Source organism: Panicum virgatum, chromosome 5N, assembly GCF_016808335.1.
Source record: "Panicum virgatum strain AP13 chromosome 5N, P.virgatum_v5, whole genome shotgun sequence".
NCBI classification, from domain to species: domain Eukaryota; kingdom Viridiplantae; phylum Streptophyta; class Magnoliopsida; order Poales; family Poaceae; genus Panicum; species Panicum virgatum.
Genome location: NC_053149.1, coordinates 68,501,801 through 68,520,917, shown reverse-complemented (window position 1 = coordinate 68,520,917; position 19,117 = coordinate 68,501,801). Strand labels below are relative to the sequence as shown.

At 49.1% G+C, this 19,117-nt stretch overlaps 2 protein-coding genes across 2 annotated transcripts; both read left to right on the top strand.

Moving 5' to 3' along the window:
• The first annotated feature begins 6,007 nt into the window (after window positions 1-6,007).
• On the top strand, window positions 6,008-9,966 carry LOC120674415 (CBS domain-containing protein CBSX6-like). Its single transcript, XM_039955603.1, has 2 exons — window positions 6,008-6,741; window positions 8,755-9,966. Exons 1-2 carry the CDS (start codon window positions 6,419-6,421, stop codon window positions 9,647-9,649), a joined length of 1,218 nt encoding a protein of 405 aa, XP_039811537.1. The 5' UTR covers window positions 6,008-6,418; the 3' UTR covers window positions 9,650-9,966.
• Window positions 9,967-13,332: 3,366 nt separating this feature from the next.
• Window positions 13,333-17,252, top strand: LOC120674416 (stearoyl-[acyl-carrier-protein] 9-desaturase 2, chloroplastic-like). The gene is made up of 3 exons (XM_039955604.1): window positions 13,333-13,674; window positions 15,543-16,041; window positions 16,357-17,252. The coding sequence occupies exons 1-3, from the start codon at window positions 13,538-13,540 to the stop codon at window positions 16,915-16,917; spliced, it is 1,197 nt and encodes a 398-aa protein (XP_039811538.1). The 5' UTR covers window positions 13,333-13,537; the 3' UTR covers window positions 16,918-17,252.
• The last annotated feature ends 1,865 nt before the right edge of the window (window positions 17,253-19,117 follow it).

The window sequence follows — 19,117 nt, the reverse complement described above, 5'->3', positions numbered from 1 at the left end:
GGGTTCTGCAGTTAGCAGAGAGCAACATCGATGTTGAATTCCCGGCTCAATTCAGGCTTCAGACATCGCTCTCCTAGTGTCGTGCCGTATCCTTCATGTGATGGATGTAGAGATGGGATGGCCTCCTCTCTTGTACTCGGGTCATGTAGCATATCTGATTCCATTGCAATCAGGTGTTGAATTCCATTTCCACACATCAAAGGTAGTCATAGTTGTTATGCAGACACTTGTACTGTGTTTTTGTTCAAAGTTCAGAGTTACCAACAGGCCATAAGAAATCTGAACCTTATGCAGGTTACTTTCTGAATGTTAAACACGGAAGAAAAATTAAATAGTACTTTCTCCCTGCGACTGCAGTGTCAACTGATTGTCCTGTTTGCCGGTGGGGGTCGATTGCCCTTCTCGGAGAGGATCCGCTTCTGTGCCTGCCTTTGATTAGTTCCTCTACATCGTCCAGGTCGCGTTGGTCGTCGGTTGGCGGTTGCTTTGCCGCTGTACTGCTCTAGCGGATGCTTTGCCGCCGTCGTCGTTGGTTGGAGTTTTCTTCGGGCGGATGTTTTGCCGCCGTTGTTGATTGGTCGGGTGGATGCTTTGCCACCTTGATTGTGTTGCGGATCTTCGCACCTTTGGCGATGTAGTTTCTTTTGCAGGTTCAGTTGTTGGTTGGTGCTGGGTCGGCCTCGATTAGGGTTGTAGGGTTGGAGGTGTTCTCCCCCGTCCTGCTTCTGCTGCTGTGTGTTTGTTCTGGTTGTTGGGTGTTTGTCTGTGTTTTTTCAGTCTTTTCTCTGTTTTTAGTCCTTTGTGATCTTGTGCCGGTCAAGCACGGTTTGATCGCATCAAGAATTGTCTGTAAACTGCTTCTTCTTAATGAAATACGTGCTCAGGCACGGTCGCGAAAAACTGATTGTCCTGCACGATACGGTGCACAGGTCAGGACGCCCCGTGCGGCAGGTAACGGGAAGCTAATCCAATTCAAGGATCTTGGTGCACGCCTCCAACCCTGATTGTATTTTATTTTACTTACAAGAGACGAAATTATCATGTTGACGTGTGGAGAGTTAGCAGTGTTGGCACACCGCCCGGAAACCTGCCGATGTGTCCAACAGTGTCAGTGCCAATAGAATTGCAGAAGATTCGGGTAGTCAGTACTCCATCCTAAATTCCTAATAATAGGTGTAAGGTGTGAAGAGGCCCGACAATCGCCATTGGGCGGTGGCACGATACAACAATGCTGGCTGCTGATGAGTACCTTTTCTTTGTCTCCATCTCCACGCTCAAAATGTGAAGGACAAAAATAGAGGAGCCAACATGGAGAAGAAAAATTCAAGGTGACATGGAAAAAGACATGGTACAAATATATATATATATATATATATATATATATATATATATATATATATATATATATATATATATATATATATATATGCCAGTCGGACCGTCACTTTTTTCTGACAGACAAAAAATACGCGAATTGTTAAAAAAAAAGTGGCGACGAATATATATTCAGTGAAGAACAATCACTGAATGAAACTTTTAAATATAACTTTCAAAAAAAAGAAACTTTTAAATATGTAGAATTAATAACGGACATGTCCAAGATGGGGTCTCCATTATTGAACCCATAAACAGTCACCCTGAAATAAGCAGGCCGTATTTTTTTCCCGAGACCGAAATAATAATCCAGGACACGTCGAACAAGCACCGAGTGAGATGCATACACATCGCGTCGGCAATGAAAAAAGATAGTCGATGGACTGACGCCACCGGATCGATCGTTAGGGAGATGGGCACGGATGATACGTCATGTGGGCATCCGGCCCGCGGGTGATCGGGGGGAAGGGAACACGAGCGAAGGGGTGCCACTTGCATGGCGTAATTTGGGTTGGATTATTTGATAGGTAGGTCCGTAGGTGGGTCTGGGTGACGGAAAACGACATGCAGCTCGATCGTCTATACAAAGCAGTAAGTATGGTGGGATCCAACAAAAGCAGGTAGCAGTTGTTCAAAGTTTCACATTGTATCTTTACCTACCAGTAAATAAGGCGTAAGTGGCAGCAGGCGAGAGCAAACTGAGAGGAGAGGGAATAATTTGTTTTTTATTCTTACTACCGGGTCATAGAGCTACTACCGGGTATTAGTTATTGTCTGCTTTCACAGTGTTTGCTACCGGGTAATAGGGGTGCATTTGTCTGCTTTCACAGTGTTTGCTACTAGGTAATAGGGGTGCATTTATTGCTTAATTACTGCTTTTTCATCCCATTGCTGATGCCCTAAGTATGTCAAACAAACTTTAAAATCCCTGCGCTAGAAACCCTGACAAAATCTAATGAGGTCTTTGATTAATTACCATAATTAGATTTGTCGCGAAAAATTACATTCATTCCTAAAAATGTTATGCAAATAGACTTTATTTAGTACTCTATGTGTGCAAAATTCTCGGCTCGGGACGCGTATTCTAAAAACTCTATAACAAACCAAACAAAGCCAATACATGTTCCGCGTTAGGTGTGGATGATGCATCGTGTACATGGCATGCTCGTACAATAGGATTCATTCAAGGGCCAATCGTCTTGTCTTGTGTCGAGTCATGGCTCGTGAATGATGTCATGGTCAGTAAACAACCTACGAGTCAGGGAAGACGGAGGAGGCTGGCAGGGACCATGAGCTGAAAAGATCTCGAACAGTCACCCGTTTCACTTTTTTCTTTTTTCTTTTGCGAAAAAGGAGAGAGCTTTGTTAAACGGTTTGGACAGTTACATCCTGGGTTACAAGATGCTCGTTTCACCTGTGGCCGTGAAAGACTGAAAGTGTTTGGTTGATGCAATGCTTGATTGATCAGGGACTCAGGACGCTCATCTGCAAGCTGGCTTTCATGCTGCCAACGGCTCGTGATCAGGTATTCAGGTGATGAAGTGATGTTTGACGTTTCGACAAAAAAAAAGGTTGCGCTGTAGCAACGCGACTACTGCAGAAGCTGTGTGTATGCTCCTCAGAGTCTAGAACTGAGAGGCCGGCATGGATTGCTGCATGAGGCCCACAGGCCTCCGCCGGCGACCTAGTGAGAACCAGCCCACAAGCAAGATCGTTCCGTTCCCCAGTGGGAAAATCGATATAACGGGCCGTTTTTCCCACGGCTTGGCAGCTCATATCGCGGCCCATTTCCCGCGCAGGCGCACCAGCCCAGACCGCAGGCGATGCACCGGGGCCCGCTCGGGAACTTAAGTCCGACTAGCGACTATGAGCGATCGCGTCGCTGAAGGCTAGCTGCGGCCCACGAGCAGCTGACTCCCGCCGCCGCCGCCGCCGCCGCCGACAGCTTCTCGTGCTCCCCCGGTCGATGCCTGATCCACCGGTTGTCTTCCCGAAAATCGGCGGTCGGTGGCTCCCGCCGCCTAGCCGCACCGCGCCACCGCCGTCAGACCTCTCTACCACCCCCTCCCTCTCCTTTTTAAGGCTGGAGACCTGGAGTCTATTGGAATGCCGGCAACCCTATCGCCGAACTCCGGCGGCGAGCTCGCGGAGAAGAAGAGTGACGCGCGCTTCTGGATCCGTTGCGGACGCACCCGCGCCCGCCCGGCGCTGCATCCCACGCCTGCGTCACTGCGTGGCGGCTGCGGCGCGTCTCGCTCGACGTGCCCCCGGGCACGTCAGCCTGCTGGCGTGTGGGCGTGTGGCCGTCGTAGTTTTGCGAGTCGGGCGGGATGGGATGGGTCATGGCCTCATGGGATCGCCGTGGCGCGTCCACAACCACTGCCTGGCCGGTTTCTAGATTCTACCCGTCCGCCGGTCACTCACTGCAGTCTGCAAAGGCGCGTGCTCGGCCTCGGATCCGATCGACGGCGATCACCAGTCGGAGGCACACACGCCACCGGAGCACACAGTCCGGTCGCCGCCTATCGCCGTCGTGCTCGCCTGCCCACGCCGCCGTGCCTCCAGCCAAGCCACGCATCGAGGTTAGGTGAGGTCTCAGGTCTCCGTCCCTCCTCGGCAGTTCCATGACAAGTCAGCACGGCCGGAAGAAAAAACGTCCTTTCGGTGCGCCGCGGGGCCGATCCGCGACCCAAACTGCCCTCGATCATGCATGATTGTGCCGCGCGTTCGGTTTGTTTTTTTTTTCCAACCAGGCCAAACCAGACTTGTGATTGGCGATGGATAAGGTTGGCGATTGGGCGTGCCAACCAATTGACACGTCGGACGGATTACTGCAATCGAGCAGGAAGACGATTGGGCGATTTGTTTCCAATTTCCTTGGATCATACGTGATGCCATTCTTTTACTTGGCTTGCGGCGTCGACACCAGGGACGACTTGGCTTGCAGCGGACCACGGTGGGTTGTTTAGCTTGGCTGAGTTATCCGGTGCGTTACATCATCGGAAGACGGCGCAAGCGACATCTTCGGCTTGCGGCCATGGTGGTGGAGATTATGTTTCGTGGGTAAAGCAAAGAGATGAAGTTGGCCTGGGGTGGCGGCTCGGCGTTGTTGGAGATCCGGGGAAGTGGGGCAACTTTACTCTTCGCCTCTGATGGTGACAAAAGAAACGGAACCGTGTCGTGGAGTATTGTGGCGGGTGTGGCAAGGCTCCCGCGCGTGGTGTTTCTTCGAGGCGATGAGAGTGAGGTCCAACGGCGGATGCGGTGAGGCCCCCGCACGTTGTGTTTCGTGGTAGTGGCTGCGAGGCAGCCTACGAGAGGCTCGGTTTCGGTGGTTTCACTCCGTCAGGTGGAGGGTGTTGTTGCAGCGGTATGGCGGCAGAGGTTCTCGCATAGCGGTGGTCTTCCTGGTGCAATACCGTCCTCTTTGGGTTCCCTGTCAATGTAGGGTCACATATGAAGGTTCTCGACAACTACACGAGTGTGGATGTTTGGTGGGTGTCGGGAAAAAACTTCGGTTTTGCTGCGTTTGTCGTGCGGTGCTTTTTCGATCGGCCTCAGTTGTCTCGTGCAGATGAGTTGTGCGGCTTGCGTCGATGTCCCAATCCGACCAGGCTGAGTTGTTGAGTAGAGTTAAGTTTGGCGCGTGTTGATGTCTCAGTTCAACCCGTCGGTGTGTTTTTTCTTTTTTGGTACCTGGTTATGACCTTCCAGGGACATAACCTTGTATTTTTCTGCTATATCAATAGAAACGCACTCGTCGAGTGTTATTTGTTTAAAAAAATAGGCGACCGCTCTGACGTACATCGATTCATCGACAGGGCTAACGGAGACAACAAAACGACCGAAAACGATAGTAGATGTTAGCCGAGAAAAAAAAAACCAAGGTGACGTTCGCAAGTGGGTTTAAAGTAGTATGTCTGATGAGAATGTCTGGGGACCAATAATGACATGCATTTTGACGTACATAAAATTTGTCCTACCGGTGGAAAATTTTCTGGTGGCGTGCGGATCCGCCCTTGAAACTAATCATATTTCATTCTCTGGCGGTGATAACGCCGTTGGTTATGATAATTATATCCGTTGTGCTCTATACTTTTAATAAAGGATAAACTGGTCTCTATATCCACAGGGTGTGGGGGATATATACAACCAATAAATGGCACACAGATCTGACCTCAGAAGTAATCGTCTGTTTCAGTCTCTGGTGATGATAGTTTTGTTTTCCATCACTCTAGCACTTTGGTCGATCGTTTTTATTGAAACTGTTATTTTTTATTTTCAAAAGCATTATCCAATGCCGTTAAAAAGAGAGAGAAAACAGACAAGAGTCTACGATCACGATAACACGTTAAAAAGGAAAAAAGTATTAGAGTCACTAGTATAAACGTACACCAACCTCGCCGAGCAAGATGAGCGAAAGCTCCACAACCATGCCGTATGATACTGTACTAACCAATCATCGTCAAGTCCTTAAGCAAATCCGGTGACGAATCTAACAAACACACCTAAAAAAAGGCTCATTTTTCTTCTCATCTTCTTCCTCCCCTTCTTTTCTTCTTCTCCCCTTCTTTCCTCGCAGAATCGCCAGCGTCCCGAATCTTAAAGCGTCGGAGCCAATTTAAGCTTAAGCACCCGCATTAGCTGCCCACCCACACCCTTTGTCATCATCTTCTCCCCTTCCCCTGCGCGGCCACCCCCACCCCACCGCTCGGCCGTGTTTCTCGCGTCTCGTCTCGCTCCCGCATTCGCATCGCCCCCGCCTCCCATCGTTCGTTCACCGGAGCCCAGCGCTCGTCGGACTCCGCCGCCCGCAATTCCCCCTGCCCCTGGCTTTTAATGGGCTTTCCCTCCCACCGACATGGCCGGCGATCCCCACACCCGCGCCGCCGGTGACCGCCCCGCCTCCTTCTCCTTCGCCGCCCCCGCTGCAGGAGGCGGACCCCGACCCAGACCCAGCCTCGGCCCCTCCAGCCTCCTGCTCCACCTGCTCCTCCTCCACTCGCTCTTATAGCCCCATCAGGCGCCCCGCGCGCGCCCGCGTATGGCCGCCGTCTTCTTCCACCACGTCGTCGGCGACCTCACCGTCGGCAAGCCGGAGGTCGCGGAGCTCCACGACACCGACACGCTCGATGACGCCGCGCGCGCCATCGCTTCCAGCCCCGAGGGCGCCGTGCCGGTCTGGCGCCCGCGGGCCACGCCCGACGACCCGCCGTCCGGGGCCAGGTTCATCGGGATGATCTCCGCGCTCGACATCGCCGCGTTCGTGGCCGCCGCAGGGATCGGGGACCGGGCCATGCGAGCGGTCGTCGGCGAGGTCGTTCAGCCCAATCCCGGGCTGCTCAGGGAGATCGATCCGGGTACCAGGTGAGGTCTCTGCTTGATCCGTGGTTTATAAAGCGCGATCTCTTCTAGCTGCTGTCCTATATCCAGAAAATTCGGTTCCGAGTGCGTACTTCGACTGATTCGTTACCATTGGGATGCTTATGCCCAATATCTAGAATCCAATCATACGCGGTAATTATTGAACCGATCAATACGCGCGCGATTCCATGTGTTTTTCACTGATCAGTGAGCGGAATTGAATCTTCCCATGTTTTGGCCGCTGAATCATGTTCAACTAGTGCCTTTATGTGTATCTATCTATAGGCATCTGTCAGGGAAGCAATTTCACGTCCTACGGTGCGCCGATATGTCTTCTAGTCTTCTTTTTTTTTTGGGAAAAGTTTTTTTTACTACGGCTCCTGCTCTGCTGGATCACTGTTTTTTTACTGCTTTAGCGTTAGCCTTTTTTAATTGGATCTGGTGGTTCATCTTTGTCTTTTCTAAATCGTAGTAGTAGTTTGACCTTCCGAGGACGATGTGGGCAAAGTTTGTTCCTCAGTCCATCTCAATTGTTCTTAGAGATCACATGGGTTTGTAGTTAATTTACTCCTTCGATCGGGGTTCCACTCCAGGTTGCTGTTGCAGAGTGCAAATGCTAATTGACTACCCAAGCTGCCTACCTTCCTCTCTTTGTCATGGATTTTGAGGCTTGGATAACGTCTGTTACGTCATGTTGCTAGTATTTATCAATGTAGTCCACATCACATGATAGATCATGTTCATTTTGAGGCAGCATTAAAGAATGCTGATTCAGCATTTTTTTGGACAAACTGAATATGACTTTCATTTTGCTTTAGATTTGATCTTTTGAGTTTAGGATTGATCTTAAGACTCAATATGAACATAGATGTCTCTTTCAGGTCTTCGATTTGTTTTCTGTATGCCGCTTAGTGTCCATGTAGATTTGATCAGTCGTCATGGGAACAACCTGAAAGAGCAAAAGTTTAAACGGTCATCAATTTCTGTTACAAATACAATCTATGAGAAGAGTTGGATGGGACTTTCGTATGGAATAGCGTAGGCGCGTATAGCCCTTCCTTCACAGATTCCTCAAGCTTTTGTTTGATAGGCAAAACAAAGTCATCAATGAAAAGGCAATCAGCTACCTTAATTACGGCTATGAGTGTAATGTAGAAGTGTTTGTTCACCACAAAGATTATTTAGTTCATCACGAAAATATATTACTCAGTCACTATAAATAGGTAGGGCAGTTCCATTTGTTCTCATATGCATCCGACTTCATGCACCGGTAAATTCTTGAATTTTATGACTTCTGAGCTTACATTTTCAGAACAAACTGGCAACTGAATGGTACAATATCAGAAAACAAACAAAAACACTCTGATATTTAGTTTGTAGCTACAAATGCGCAATGGTGGAACTGAATAAATTTCAGTATATAACAGACCCCAATCATCTGCTGAGCTGTGCAAGTTTTCTTCATGAAACGAAAAACAGCAGTTTCATGTTGTAATGTGATGGTGACAGCTCCAGTTGTTTGGCATGCTCTTACAAACTCACACAAGCCGGATGGGGTTTCATGTGGCACAGAACTTGTCTTTCTGATTTTGTTTACCTAAAGAGGAGCAAAGTGGGGACATGAGTCCATTTCACAATGTAATGTCAGAAACATGAAGGTGTGTGGAACAGTGGAAGGCTGTACATGCTGTAACCGATACATGAGTAAAATACAATACATGAGCCCATGAGTGCATGGCAAATGCAAGGCAGTACAATCACGTGTCAGTGATTTTTGGAAATACCCAGAAATGGCAACAGCTCATATTCTAACAAATAACTAGATAGTTCAATTGCAAAAAGGGAAAGAACTTCTGAATGTTTACACAACCTGAACCTGCATTTCCCGTTATGTTTTTTCTGTTTCAGAAAAGAGTCTACTCATGCCATATTCCCTGCATTGTTTTTTTCTTTAACTTTTCAAATGTATTATGGTCCATACTGCCTGTTACTTATAAGTTTCTTTTGTTTTCCAAGGCTGATTGATGCACTGGAGCTCATGAGGCATGGAGTGAAGCGCTTCCTTGTTCGCAAGAGTGGGAGCTGGAAAGGCATTACCAAGAGGTTTTCAGTGCTTTATAATGGCAAGTGGCTGAAGAATATGGAATCAACTTCTCCAAATGCAGCCAGCAGCAGCAGACAGCTGTCCTCATCTATGGGTTTAGCAGACAAGTTTTGCTGCCTTTCAAGGGAAGATGTTCTCCGGTTTCTAATTGGATGCCTTGGAGCTCTTGCGCCCATCCCACTGACTCAGATATCTTCCCTCGGAGTCATCAATCCACAATATTGTTATGTAGAAGCATCTGCGCCTGCCATGGAAGCAATTGAGAAGATCCCGCAGGACCCATGCGCCGTTGCTGTAGTGGAAACGATGCCAGATGGAACTCGTAAGATACTAGGCGACATATCTACTTACAAACTGTGGAAATGTGACTATGTTTCAGCAGCATGGGCGCTGGCAAACCTGTCAGCCGGGCAGTTTGTCATTGGCGCTGATGAGAATGCAGCGATGTCCATGTCTGTCCTCCCGGAGCCTCCTGTCAGCCCATCATCACCAGTGGAAGAAATCAGTCCTGGGCGCTCACCCAGGGCGAAGAAGTTCAGCAGCAGGAGCATCGGTTTCCAGGCGAACCAGATGTCGGCGTGGCGGATGCGGAGCTCGTTCCACCGGGGCAGGAGCACGCCACTGACCTGCAAGAGCACGAGCACCCTCGCGGCGGTCATGGCACAGATGCTGTCTCACCGGGCCACGCACGTTTGGGTGACGGATGCAGAGTCGGAGGAGGACGGCGTTCTCGTCGGCGTGGTGGGCTATACCGATATCTTCAATGCCGCCACCCGGAGCACCTGCTCCAGCCCGACAACTTCTTGATGGCTTGATGCACCACACCGTAATGTACAGTACTGTGCTTGGTTGATTGGTTGGTGGTCGCCCCTGGGTGCACGCTTTGCACCGAACTGTAAACTGCACTTGGTTAGTCTGTTGGTTCGTTTGGAGAGTTTTAGATATTCTTGGTCTGCATAGCGCAGGACTTGGTGGTATATTGTTGCATTCGTTGGACGGTTCAAATAAGGATTGGGACTTGCCTGGGAGTCCACTCCATTTTGCATGCTGCCAAATGTACTTATGGATGTTAGCTTGCTCTTTCCATGTATAGAGTATAGTTGAGTTGCTGTGCATGCTTTGAATCTGATGTGGTACAAAGGGCCTGATTGGTTGGCTGCCAAATTATTGGCATGCCAATATTTTGGTTAGACAAAAGTTGCCAATTTTTTGGCCAACACTTGGTTTGCTACCAAAAGCTGTCAATATCTCACATTTAGTTTACCAAAATAATAGCAAATTTTTTGCCTATATTTTGGCTTGCCAAAATTTTGGTAGCAAACCAATCAGGCTCAAAATCCAGACTTCCATTGTTAGATCTCAGCGTGGTTAACGTTTCCATCAGTAGTTCAGTACAGGAACACAGTGGAAAAATGTACTGGTAAGAGCAAAGGACTGAATAATATACAGCCCTCAAGTGGCCGTATTTGAAAAGGAAAGGAAAAATGCGAGGACTGTGGGCCGTTCTTCTCATGTTGCCTGGCTCGGTCCGAGTTCTTGGGCCGTCGGTTTGTTCATGTCCTTCGGTTGCTCGCAAGCAAAGCAATTCTGAATTTCCTTCTATTTTTGACATGACATGACACCCGCCTTCGTACTTTCTACAACTTGTTCTATTGAAATCGCTCCTACCGCTTTTGCCCATCCATGATCCATCTCAAACGATTTCTTCTTGATTTGCGAAAGGTAGGTTGGAATTCAGAGAGATTCAGGTTCAGGACACGGCAGGAGCACACAGGCACAGCACTAGTCAATGCACGCCTTTGCGCGGAGACACGGAGTTGGCACAGGCGCATAGCACTCGAGCCGTGCCTTCGCCGACGAGCCGAGACAAAGCGGGGAGACCGGCAGAGCCTACACTTGTCGGTCGGAGCCGGAGCAGCGTGTCCTACATGCACATCGCGATCTGGTGGCCGGGCGCCTGCGCCGGCGTGGATGGGATCCGTATCATTCCGCTCCGGGTACTCTTGTCCTCCCGTCTCTCTCCGATCCGTCGCCGCCAGCCTCGGTTTCATCGACGGCACCGGAACCCGGCTGTGGCCGCCGTCCGCAGCCCGCGTGAAGACAAGCGCTTGTTTTTACCGGCCAGGGCGTACGCTTCTGCCCCCTGCGCCGCGCTCTTTTCCTCTTTTGGCCTCTTGCTGCTGCGGGGCGGCGGCCGCCGCGCGCCAGCCACGTCCCACGTACACGCAGGGCAGCGGGCGGTGGCTGGACACGGACTTCCCGCGGAGGCGCGGAGCCACCGCACACCTGTCACCGGGGCGCCTCGTGTCGCGGTGGCTGGCTGGCTGGACAGTGGACACCCGCGCCGCGCCGCCGCAGCCGCGTGGCATGGGGCTGCGTGCCGTGGCCTCGGCGCGCGGCCGTGCCGAGACGTGACGCGAGTGCCGCGCGGCCCGGAGCGGGAGACGACGTCCGGTGCCTTTGGCGCGGCGCTGCCCGCCGATCGCCACCTACTATACTGCCACCACCGCCCCCCGTCCCGACGCTCCCCTGCGTCAGCGCGGGGTACTGTACTGACTGAGCCAGTCACTGAGGCGAAACTGGCGAAGCGAGACGTGCCCCGCCGTGGACCGTGGGACTGTGGGGGTGCACGGTGGCTCTCGCTGCGCTGGTGAAAATCTAGGCCGGGCCCGGCCGTGAAGATTCGCAGGATTCTCGAGGGGACGGTGGTGCCCCTGACTCCCTGAGGCTTTTGCCCACCAGCGGGGGGTCTTTCAGAAGTGATCTCCTCGTTAATCCAAGGCAGCACACTTGCCTTTCGGAAATCTTGTCCAAAGGCGATCTTGCCCAGCACTCGACCGGAGACAATTATCCCACCCACCCTCCCGTACTCGTTTTTCTCCTTTCTCCAAGCGTTTTATTCGCTGCTAGAGACAGCGATTTTCAGCATGGCCGCAGAACGGCCGCACGTTTCAGTTACCCCCCCCCCCCACACACACACACTGTTTAGTCTAGGGAAATGTCAAATGTCTACATTAGTGTTTAGTTCATTTGGCAAAAAAGTTTTAAAGAAAATCTTGCTATTTAGCAGTGTTAAATAAAATCTATTTACAAAACATTTTGCACGGATGGATTGTAAATGGCGAGACGAATCTAATGAGTCTAATTAATTCATGATTAATGGATGGTTACTGTAGCACCAATGTTGCAAATTATGAATTAAGTAGGCGCATTAGATTCATCTCGCGATTTACAACCCATCCGTGCAAAAATTTTGTAAATAGATTTTATTTAATACTCCATGCATGTGTCCAAATATTCGATACGACATTTTTTGTGTAAAATTTTTGGATCTAAACATAAAGGTCTCGTTTGTTTTTTCAGTTTAAGTCATAAGTCTCGTCATATTGTATTATTTAAACACTAATTAGAAGTACTAAATATAGACTTATTACATAATTAATTTTATAAGTCATGACTTAATTATGAGACAAATCTATTAAGCCTGATTAGTTCATAATTTGACTACTAATTGAGTAACCATTCGCTAATTATGTATTAATTATATTTAATAAATTCATCTAGAGCTCTAATTGCAACTTATACAATTAGTTTTATATTAAGTTGGCATCCGAACTTTCGAATTAACATTCAAATATTCAATGTGACTACTTAAAAACCAAATGAGACCTAAAACAAATATGATCCTCTGGTTTTAGATTGATGAGGTCATCACACGTCTCATTTTTTTACTAAAGAACAAGACTCAAATCCAAACAGAAATGTTCCACCACAACAAACAACAAACACTGTTAACATTTTTTGTGTAAAAAAAATCATAGCTTTCGCATGAAAAATAATTGTCACATTAAATGATAATCGTGTTTGAGTGTACATGTGTTACGGAGAGAGCGCTGCATGTCATCCAAAAGATCAATTTGTTGCTATACATGCATGTTCCATCAAGGGCGTGCAATTTCAAAGGGTGGAGCGAATATCTACGGGGATCTAGAGAATTTCGATACTCCTAAGGCGGCCACGACGGCTTGTCTCTTGAGAAGGAGAGACGTGTGCTTCCCTTTCTTAATTCCCACTCAAAGTACTAAGCCGAAGGTTTAGCATAGCCGGTTAGCCACCTTGGTGAAAGAGAAGAACAATTTGACTAGTGAGAATAAGTATTATAACAGGCTGTAAACAGACTGAATGATGAGATAGATGAGAGAGAAAGCGGGCTGTAAACTTACAACCGGTTTTGACACAAAACCAAAAAAAACTTATGAGACAGATATGTGGGCCATACATTAATGACGAATAGACTAAATACTATACAAATGGACTGAGAGGTAGACTGCAAGTATTATTACAATCAGCAGCGGACTAAATTATTATCATTGCTCCGAGACGGAGAAATGACAAGAAGTAGCAAAGTAGAAGGTGAGAGTGAAATCGCAGGGGCGAAACGGTCATTCCAGGGGTGGAAAGGGACATAAATACGGCGCCCGTGCCGAGTGGCATCCAGGCCAGCCGTCTGCAAAACCCAAACGGCCAAACCTGAGGTGGAGATCGCACGCGGGGCACCCCATCTCTCGTACCGCCGTTTGTTCCGCTCGCGCTCGCCACCACCACCACCCACATCCCAATCTCTCGGCCACGAGCAGCAGCAGCAGCAGCGGCGGCGGCGCCCTGCTCCTTGGCGGCGGACCGCGCGGCTCCCCAATGGCCTCCAGGATGGCGCTCCGCCTCAACGACGTTACGCTCTGCCTCTCCCCGCCCCTCGCTGCCCGCCGCCGCCGCCGCACCGGCAGCGTCAGGGTCTTCGCCGTCGCCTCCACGCCCTCCACCGTCTCCACCAAGTAAGCCGCTCGGGGCCTGGCTCGCGGCCCCCTCGCCTCTCGGAGTCCGTGTTCCTCCCATTGATAGATAGATTGGTTCCTCGGATTGGATGAGCCGCTTTCTCTATCTATCTGCGCCACTGAGCAGGAAGGATTTAGGCGCGTTCGTGCCGGATTGGTAATCCGGCGTTGCCGCGTCATAATCGCGAGGTCTGCCGCCGCCTCCGGGTGCAATGTTGAATTGAATTAGATTCGATTTTTTGTTCTCCTTTTCGTTCTCGTCGTTCTGGGTCGGCCCCCGTGTCAGGCTTGTCAGATTCGCTCCTGCCTGTGCCGAACTCCCCTGGTCTCGGTGGCCGCGACGTCCTCACACGGGCGACACCATTCGCTGTCTCGGCAGATCAGGCGTGAAGGTTGCAGCCTGGCCATTAAGTTCTGCATGGGTCGGTCGTTTTCTCTCGCGGCGGGGGCGGGGGACCGGCGCCGTTCTGGCGCCGCGTTCGGTTGCTTTGCCGTCGACCGCAAGCGAAGCGAGCCCCTTTCCGTTGTGCTGGTCCCTTTCAGATTTCTTTTGATGCCGTGTTTCCTCGGCATTAAATTTACCTTGGACCTTCAACTTGAGAGGGGACCCTGGCAGCTCGTCCTCTCGGTGTATCTCTTAATGGCTTGCATTCTAGAATTGTTGGAGGCCTTGGTACCATATATCACCGTGCACAGTTGCACTGCGCCGATGTAGTGGTTGTGCTGGCTATAGAAGTTTGTGGTTCAGTGCAAATGTCCACGGGGGTGCCCATCATGGTTTTGTGTAGGTTGCGTCGGAGGTGAAGATGCCTGTTTGCTGTCGAGGTTGTTCGATGTGGTAGCTCTGTAGCCCGTACCATTTTTTTGGTGGTCTAGTTTGGTGGAATTTAATTTGACTCTCCCCCACAGGACCATTGAGCTCTTGGGTTGCTGGTTCGTGGCGGCTCTTTGTTGTTCATCTGCTTGGGCCGACAGGGTTTATGAAGTCAATAAATACCGTCCAACGTTGGATAAAATAAACTGCTTCTGCTATGTCATAGGCATATTAATTTGAAAACGGAAGCCCATCCAGGGTTCTATTCTGGGACATATTTGTTAACTTATTTATTTATTTACTAAGAGGTGGTTCAGAAACCACGATACCATAGGTATTGCTGTGTGAAGTTTATCTAAGTAGGTTTTCCTGCTAATTCTAGCTTAGTCAAGGCTACTTTGAGCCACGTGTTGATTTTTGTAATCGATTTGGATGTAAGGTTAGAGAACCATAGTTGACTAGTTGCACCCGTCTTATTTACACCTTTGGAACTTTTTGTGTGTGTGTTTTTTTAATATAAATCTAAGGGACAGTGATCTGTTGAAGTATGTACTTTGTGGGGATCACATCATAATTTGTATGGGATTCCATTGAACAAGTATGCCAGTTTACATGTGCACGGGATTCCATTGAAATCATTTTAAGGCCAGGCTTGCTTACACAGTATTTTTATATTCAATACATTGGAGAACAAGTATGCCAGTTTACATGTCGGCGCAGTTATAGATATGAAACATCTGTGTGCCTATCTGATGCAATACAGTACATTAGCATATGCATACCTTATACATACCAATGTGAGCCAGCAAAATGGTCTGCATATCTGAGTGCTTATAAATATTCTCAATGGAAACAAACTGGCAAGTAGTGCAGGTCTGCTGGGGCTTAGATGTGGTTTGCGGTCGTTTCATTAGTGACTTGAATTCTGCATGTTATCTGGCTGAATTTTTGAACCACGAGCTCACCTGTTCCAGATTTGCTTACGTGAATAGCGAGTGATGGAGCCACCATGTAATTGATAACTAATCATACCTCTTCACCTAAACTGTTCCAGGGTTGAGGTTAAGAAGTCATTTGCTCCTCCAAGGGAGGTACATGTCCAGGTTACACATTCAATGCCACCCCAGAAGATTGAAATATTCAAGTCTCTTGATGACTGGGCTAGAGATAACATCTTGACTCATCTCAAGCCAGTCGAGAAGTGTTGGCAGCCACAGGATTTCCTCCCTGACCCAGCATCTGAAGGATTTCATGATGAAGTTAAGGAGCTCAGAGAACGTGCCAAGGAAATCCCTGATGATTACTTAGTTTGTTTGGTCGGAGACATGATTACTGAGGAAGCTCTTCCAACATACCAGACTATGCTTAACACCCTCGATGGTGTCAGGGATGAGACAGGTGCAAGCCCCACCGGCTGGGCAGTTTGGACAAGGGCATGGACTGCTGAGGAGAACCGGCATGGTGACCTCCTAAACAAATATCTGTACCTCACTGGGAGGGTGGATATGAGGCAAATTGAGAAGACAATTCAGTATCTTATTGGCTCCGGAATGGTAACATATTCTTCCTCCTTTTTCCAATTTTTCTTACCTATTTAACGTTTCTTACCATCAGCTATTCATGCTTCCAAAGTGTTTATTTTGGTTAGTTGAGAGTTTGGTTCTTTCATGATTTTTTTTATGATGTTTATTTACTATATGCACCATACTTGTGACCTTTGTTGTGAAAATTTTCAAGTAGTGGTTCAATTTTCAGCTGTGTCATTAGTTAATTCTTTCTCTCACTTTGGAAATTTTCTGTCTTGGCTGCTGGTTATAAATAACTGAGAACAATCCTTACCTTGGCTTCATCTGATGTGCCCTTTTCAGGATCCAAGGACTGAGAACAATCCTTACCTTGGCTTCATCTACACCTCATTCCAAGAGCGTGCGACCTTCATCTCACATGGGAACACTGCTCGCCATGCCAAGGACTATGGTGACCTGAAGCTCGCGCAGATCTGTGGTATCATCGCTTCAGATGAGAAGCGGCATGAAACTGCATACACCAAGATTGTTGAGAAGCTGTTTGAGATTGACCCTGATGGCACTGTCGTTGCTTTGGCTGACATGATGAAGAAGAAGATTTCCATGCCTGCCCACCTGATGTTTGACGGGCAGGACGACAAGCTGTTTGAGCACTTCTCCATGGTCGCACAGAGGCTTGGTGTGTACACCGCTAGGGACTACGCCGACATCCTTGAGTTCCTTGTCAACAGGTGGAAGGTGGCAGACCTGACTGGTCTGTCTGGTGAGGGGAACAAGGCCCAGGACTACCTTTGCACCCTTGCTTCAAGGATCAGGAGGCTGGACGAGAGGGCCCAAAGCAGAGCCAAGAAAGCTGGCACAATGCCCTTCAGCTGGGTATATGGCAGGGAAGTCCAACTGTAAGCGGGGAACACCATTGCGACTGGATGAGTTCCAGTGTATGCATCCTGAGATGCAAGCGAAGATATCCTCTGGTTTGCCGCACAGCGTAGTTCTTGAGGTCGACCAAATGGTCTGGGCGCATCTGTTGGTTGGTGTGGTCTCGTAGAGGATAGGAGAACGTTGGTCTCTTCTAGCTTTGTTTTCTGCTTTAATGTACAACCTATGGCCGCTTGAACTGGACATGGACATGGAGCAAACATGCTGTTGTTGGCGGTGTGTTTCAATATGTTATTTCTTGTTCAGATCTGTTGAAATTTTGTGAGCTATGAAGTTATGTTGCTTCTCATCGTCTGACACCCAAACCTGAATTCTGGCAAGCAATGAGCTCGTACTATATGTGATGTAACTATCTTTCTGTCTGCAGATAAGCAGCACATGATTCACCAATCATCAGTTCATTCAGTGGTATTATCTGCATAAGTTGGTCTTTGCAGTCCTTAGATGTGGCTAAACTGACACCGCTGTTAGTGCACATCGGAGATCGACATTCGACAGTACTCTTTTCTTTTTCTTTTTTTTTCGAAGAACCACAGACCGACAAGACTCTGGTCTGTGGACAAGAGAATATCCGATTAAATTAATATGCACATCTCTTTCGCTCATTTGGTTATGCAGAATACAGATTAAAATATACGAAATCCTGTACCAAGATAAGATAATATGCTCCCTCAACAGTTGACATTCGCTTGCCTTAGTATTGCAGCCATATACACTGTACAAGTGGAGGTGGAGCAGATAGCAGAGCTAGGACAAAACTGCTTCTGACCACTCAATCTTGCCATTTGCAGGCTGCAGCAACTGAGCTCTGATTTCTTGCCACTCGTTTACACCCTGTCTTCTGCCCATGAGTGATCCATGCATTTGTTCCAAACTAACGGCTGCGAGTATTTGTTAAGAAACGCGAAATTCCTATTTTGGGTAAAGTTTTAGAATGATGGTAAATTAATAATGAGTTCAGCGAAATGCAATCACCCTGAATTTACATTTCATGGACCTTCCACTTCCAGTCTACTAATCTGAATGACTGAATGTGCTTGACAAAGTCTTCAGTGGTAGCCGTGACAGAAGGGCTCCACAAAAAGGCTACTATTTGGCCCCACCTGAAGAGCGGAACAAGAGGGAGAACAATTCCTTTGCGCGATCATGCTCTGGAACTGAGAGGCAGTGGAGGCCTGCTCCTTGGTGTGATGAGTGATTGCCAACACGTGGAGTGGACTAATTGTGTGTAGTCGCGACTCTGTGGAGATTGCGCCAGTTCTTGGTCTGTGGTGTGCAGGTACATGGATGGCGCGGTGGCAGCGAGATGGTTTGGACAAGAGCGAGGCGCGTGCCGATGGACCATGCGGCGGCGTTGCGGTGGCCGGGAGCTCGACGACCATGCGGAGGCGGGAGACCTTGCGGTGGCGTTGGAGGCCCGACCGGATGACCGTGCGGTGGAGAAGGACGGCCCAGATGCTTGGGCCACTGCTAGGCCGCGTGGCGATCCACTCCTGGCGCCAAGGCGGGACGTCGTGGAGTTTGTTGGTAGCTCGGGAAAAACCAACGGCTGAGATGCGTCGACGTCGGCCGAGTCGGAGAGAGATGGCGATGGCGTCAGGGATGACGAAAGCGCTAGGGTTCTGGCGGGAGGTCGGACACGTGGCGACATCGGGCTTGGCGGGTGTGCCTGGAAACATCGCGCGGGTAGGTTTCGCGGTTCCTCCAAAACCGCACCCGAACTCGGTTTCGGCGGTTTTCCCAAAACTGCCCCTGTGAAGATTCTAGAAGGACGCGTGGCGACATCAGAGGAATTGCGTTGGGTCGAAGCAAACTTCTCCAAGTCGTCTCAGCCATCGGATGGTCTTTAATGTATCTTTTCCGGTTTTGCCCCTAAGGGCTTTCTAGTTTAATTCTAGCACTTAGGGGTAATTTAGTCTTTAGAGAAAGGCTTGGAGGAGAAGCAAAGGGGGAGAGGGAGTGGGTGGCGCCTGGACAAAAGGGGCGCCCTCCTCTCCTGGGTCGGGTGCTGGACAGAACGTGAAAGCAAAACAGAGAGCCAGCCGCCAGCCTCCCTCCTCTTCTCTTCTCCCTCCATGTTCTTCCTCCCTTCTCTCCTCTAGGTAGGATTTTAGCCATGGATTTGTGAAGATCTTGTACTGAATTTTCGTGGGAAAGGAGGCCC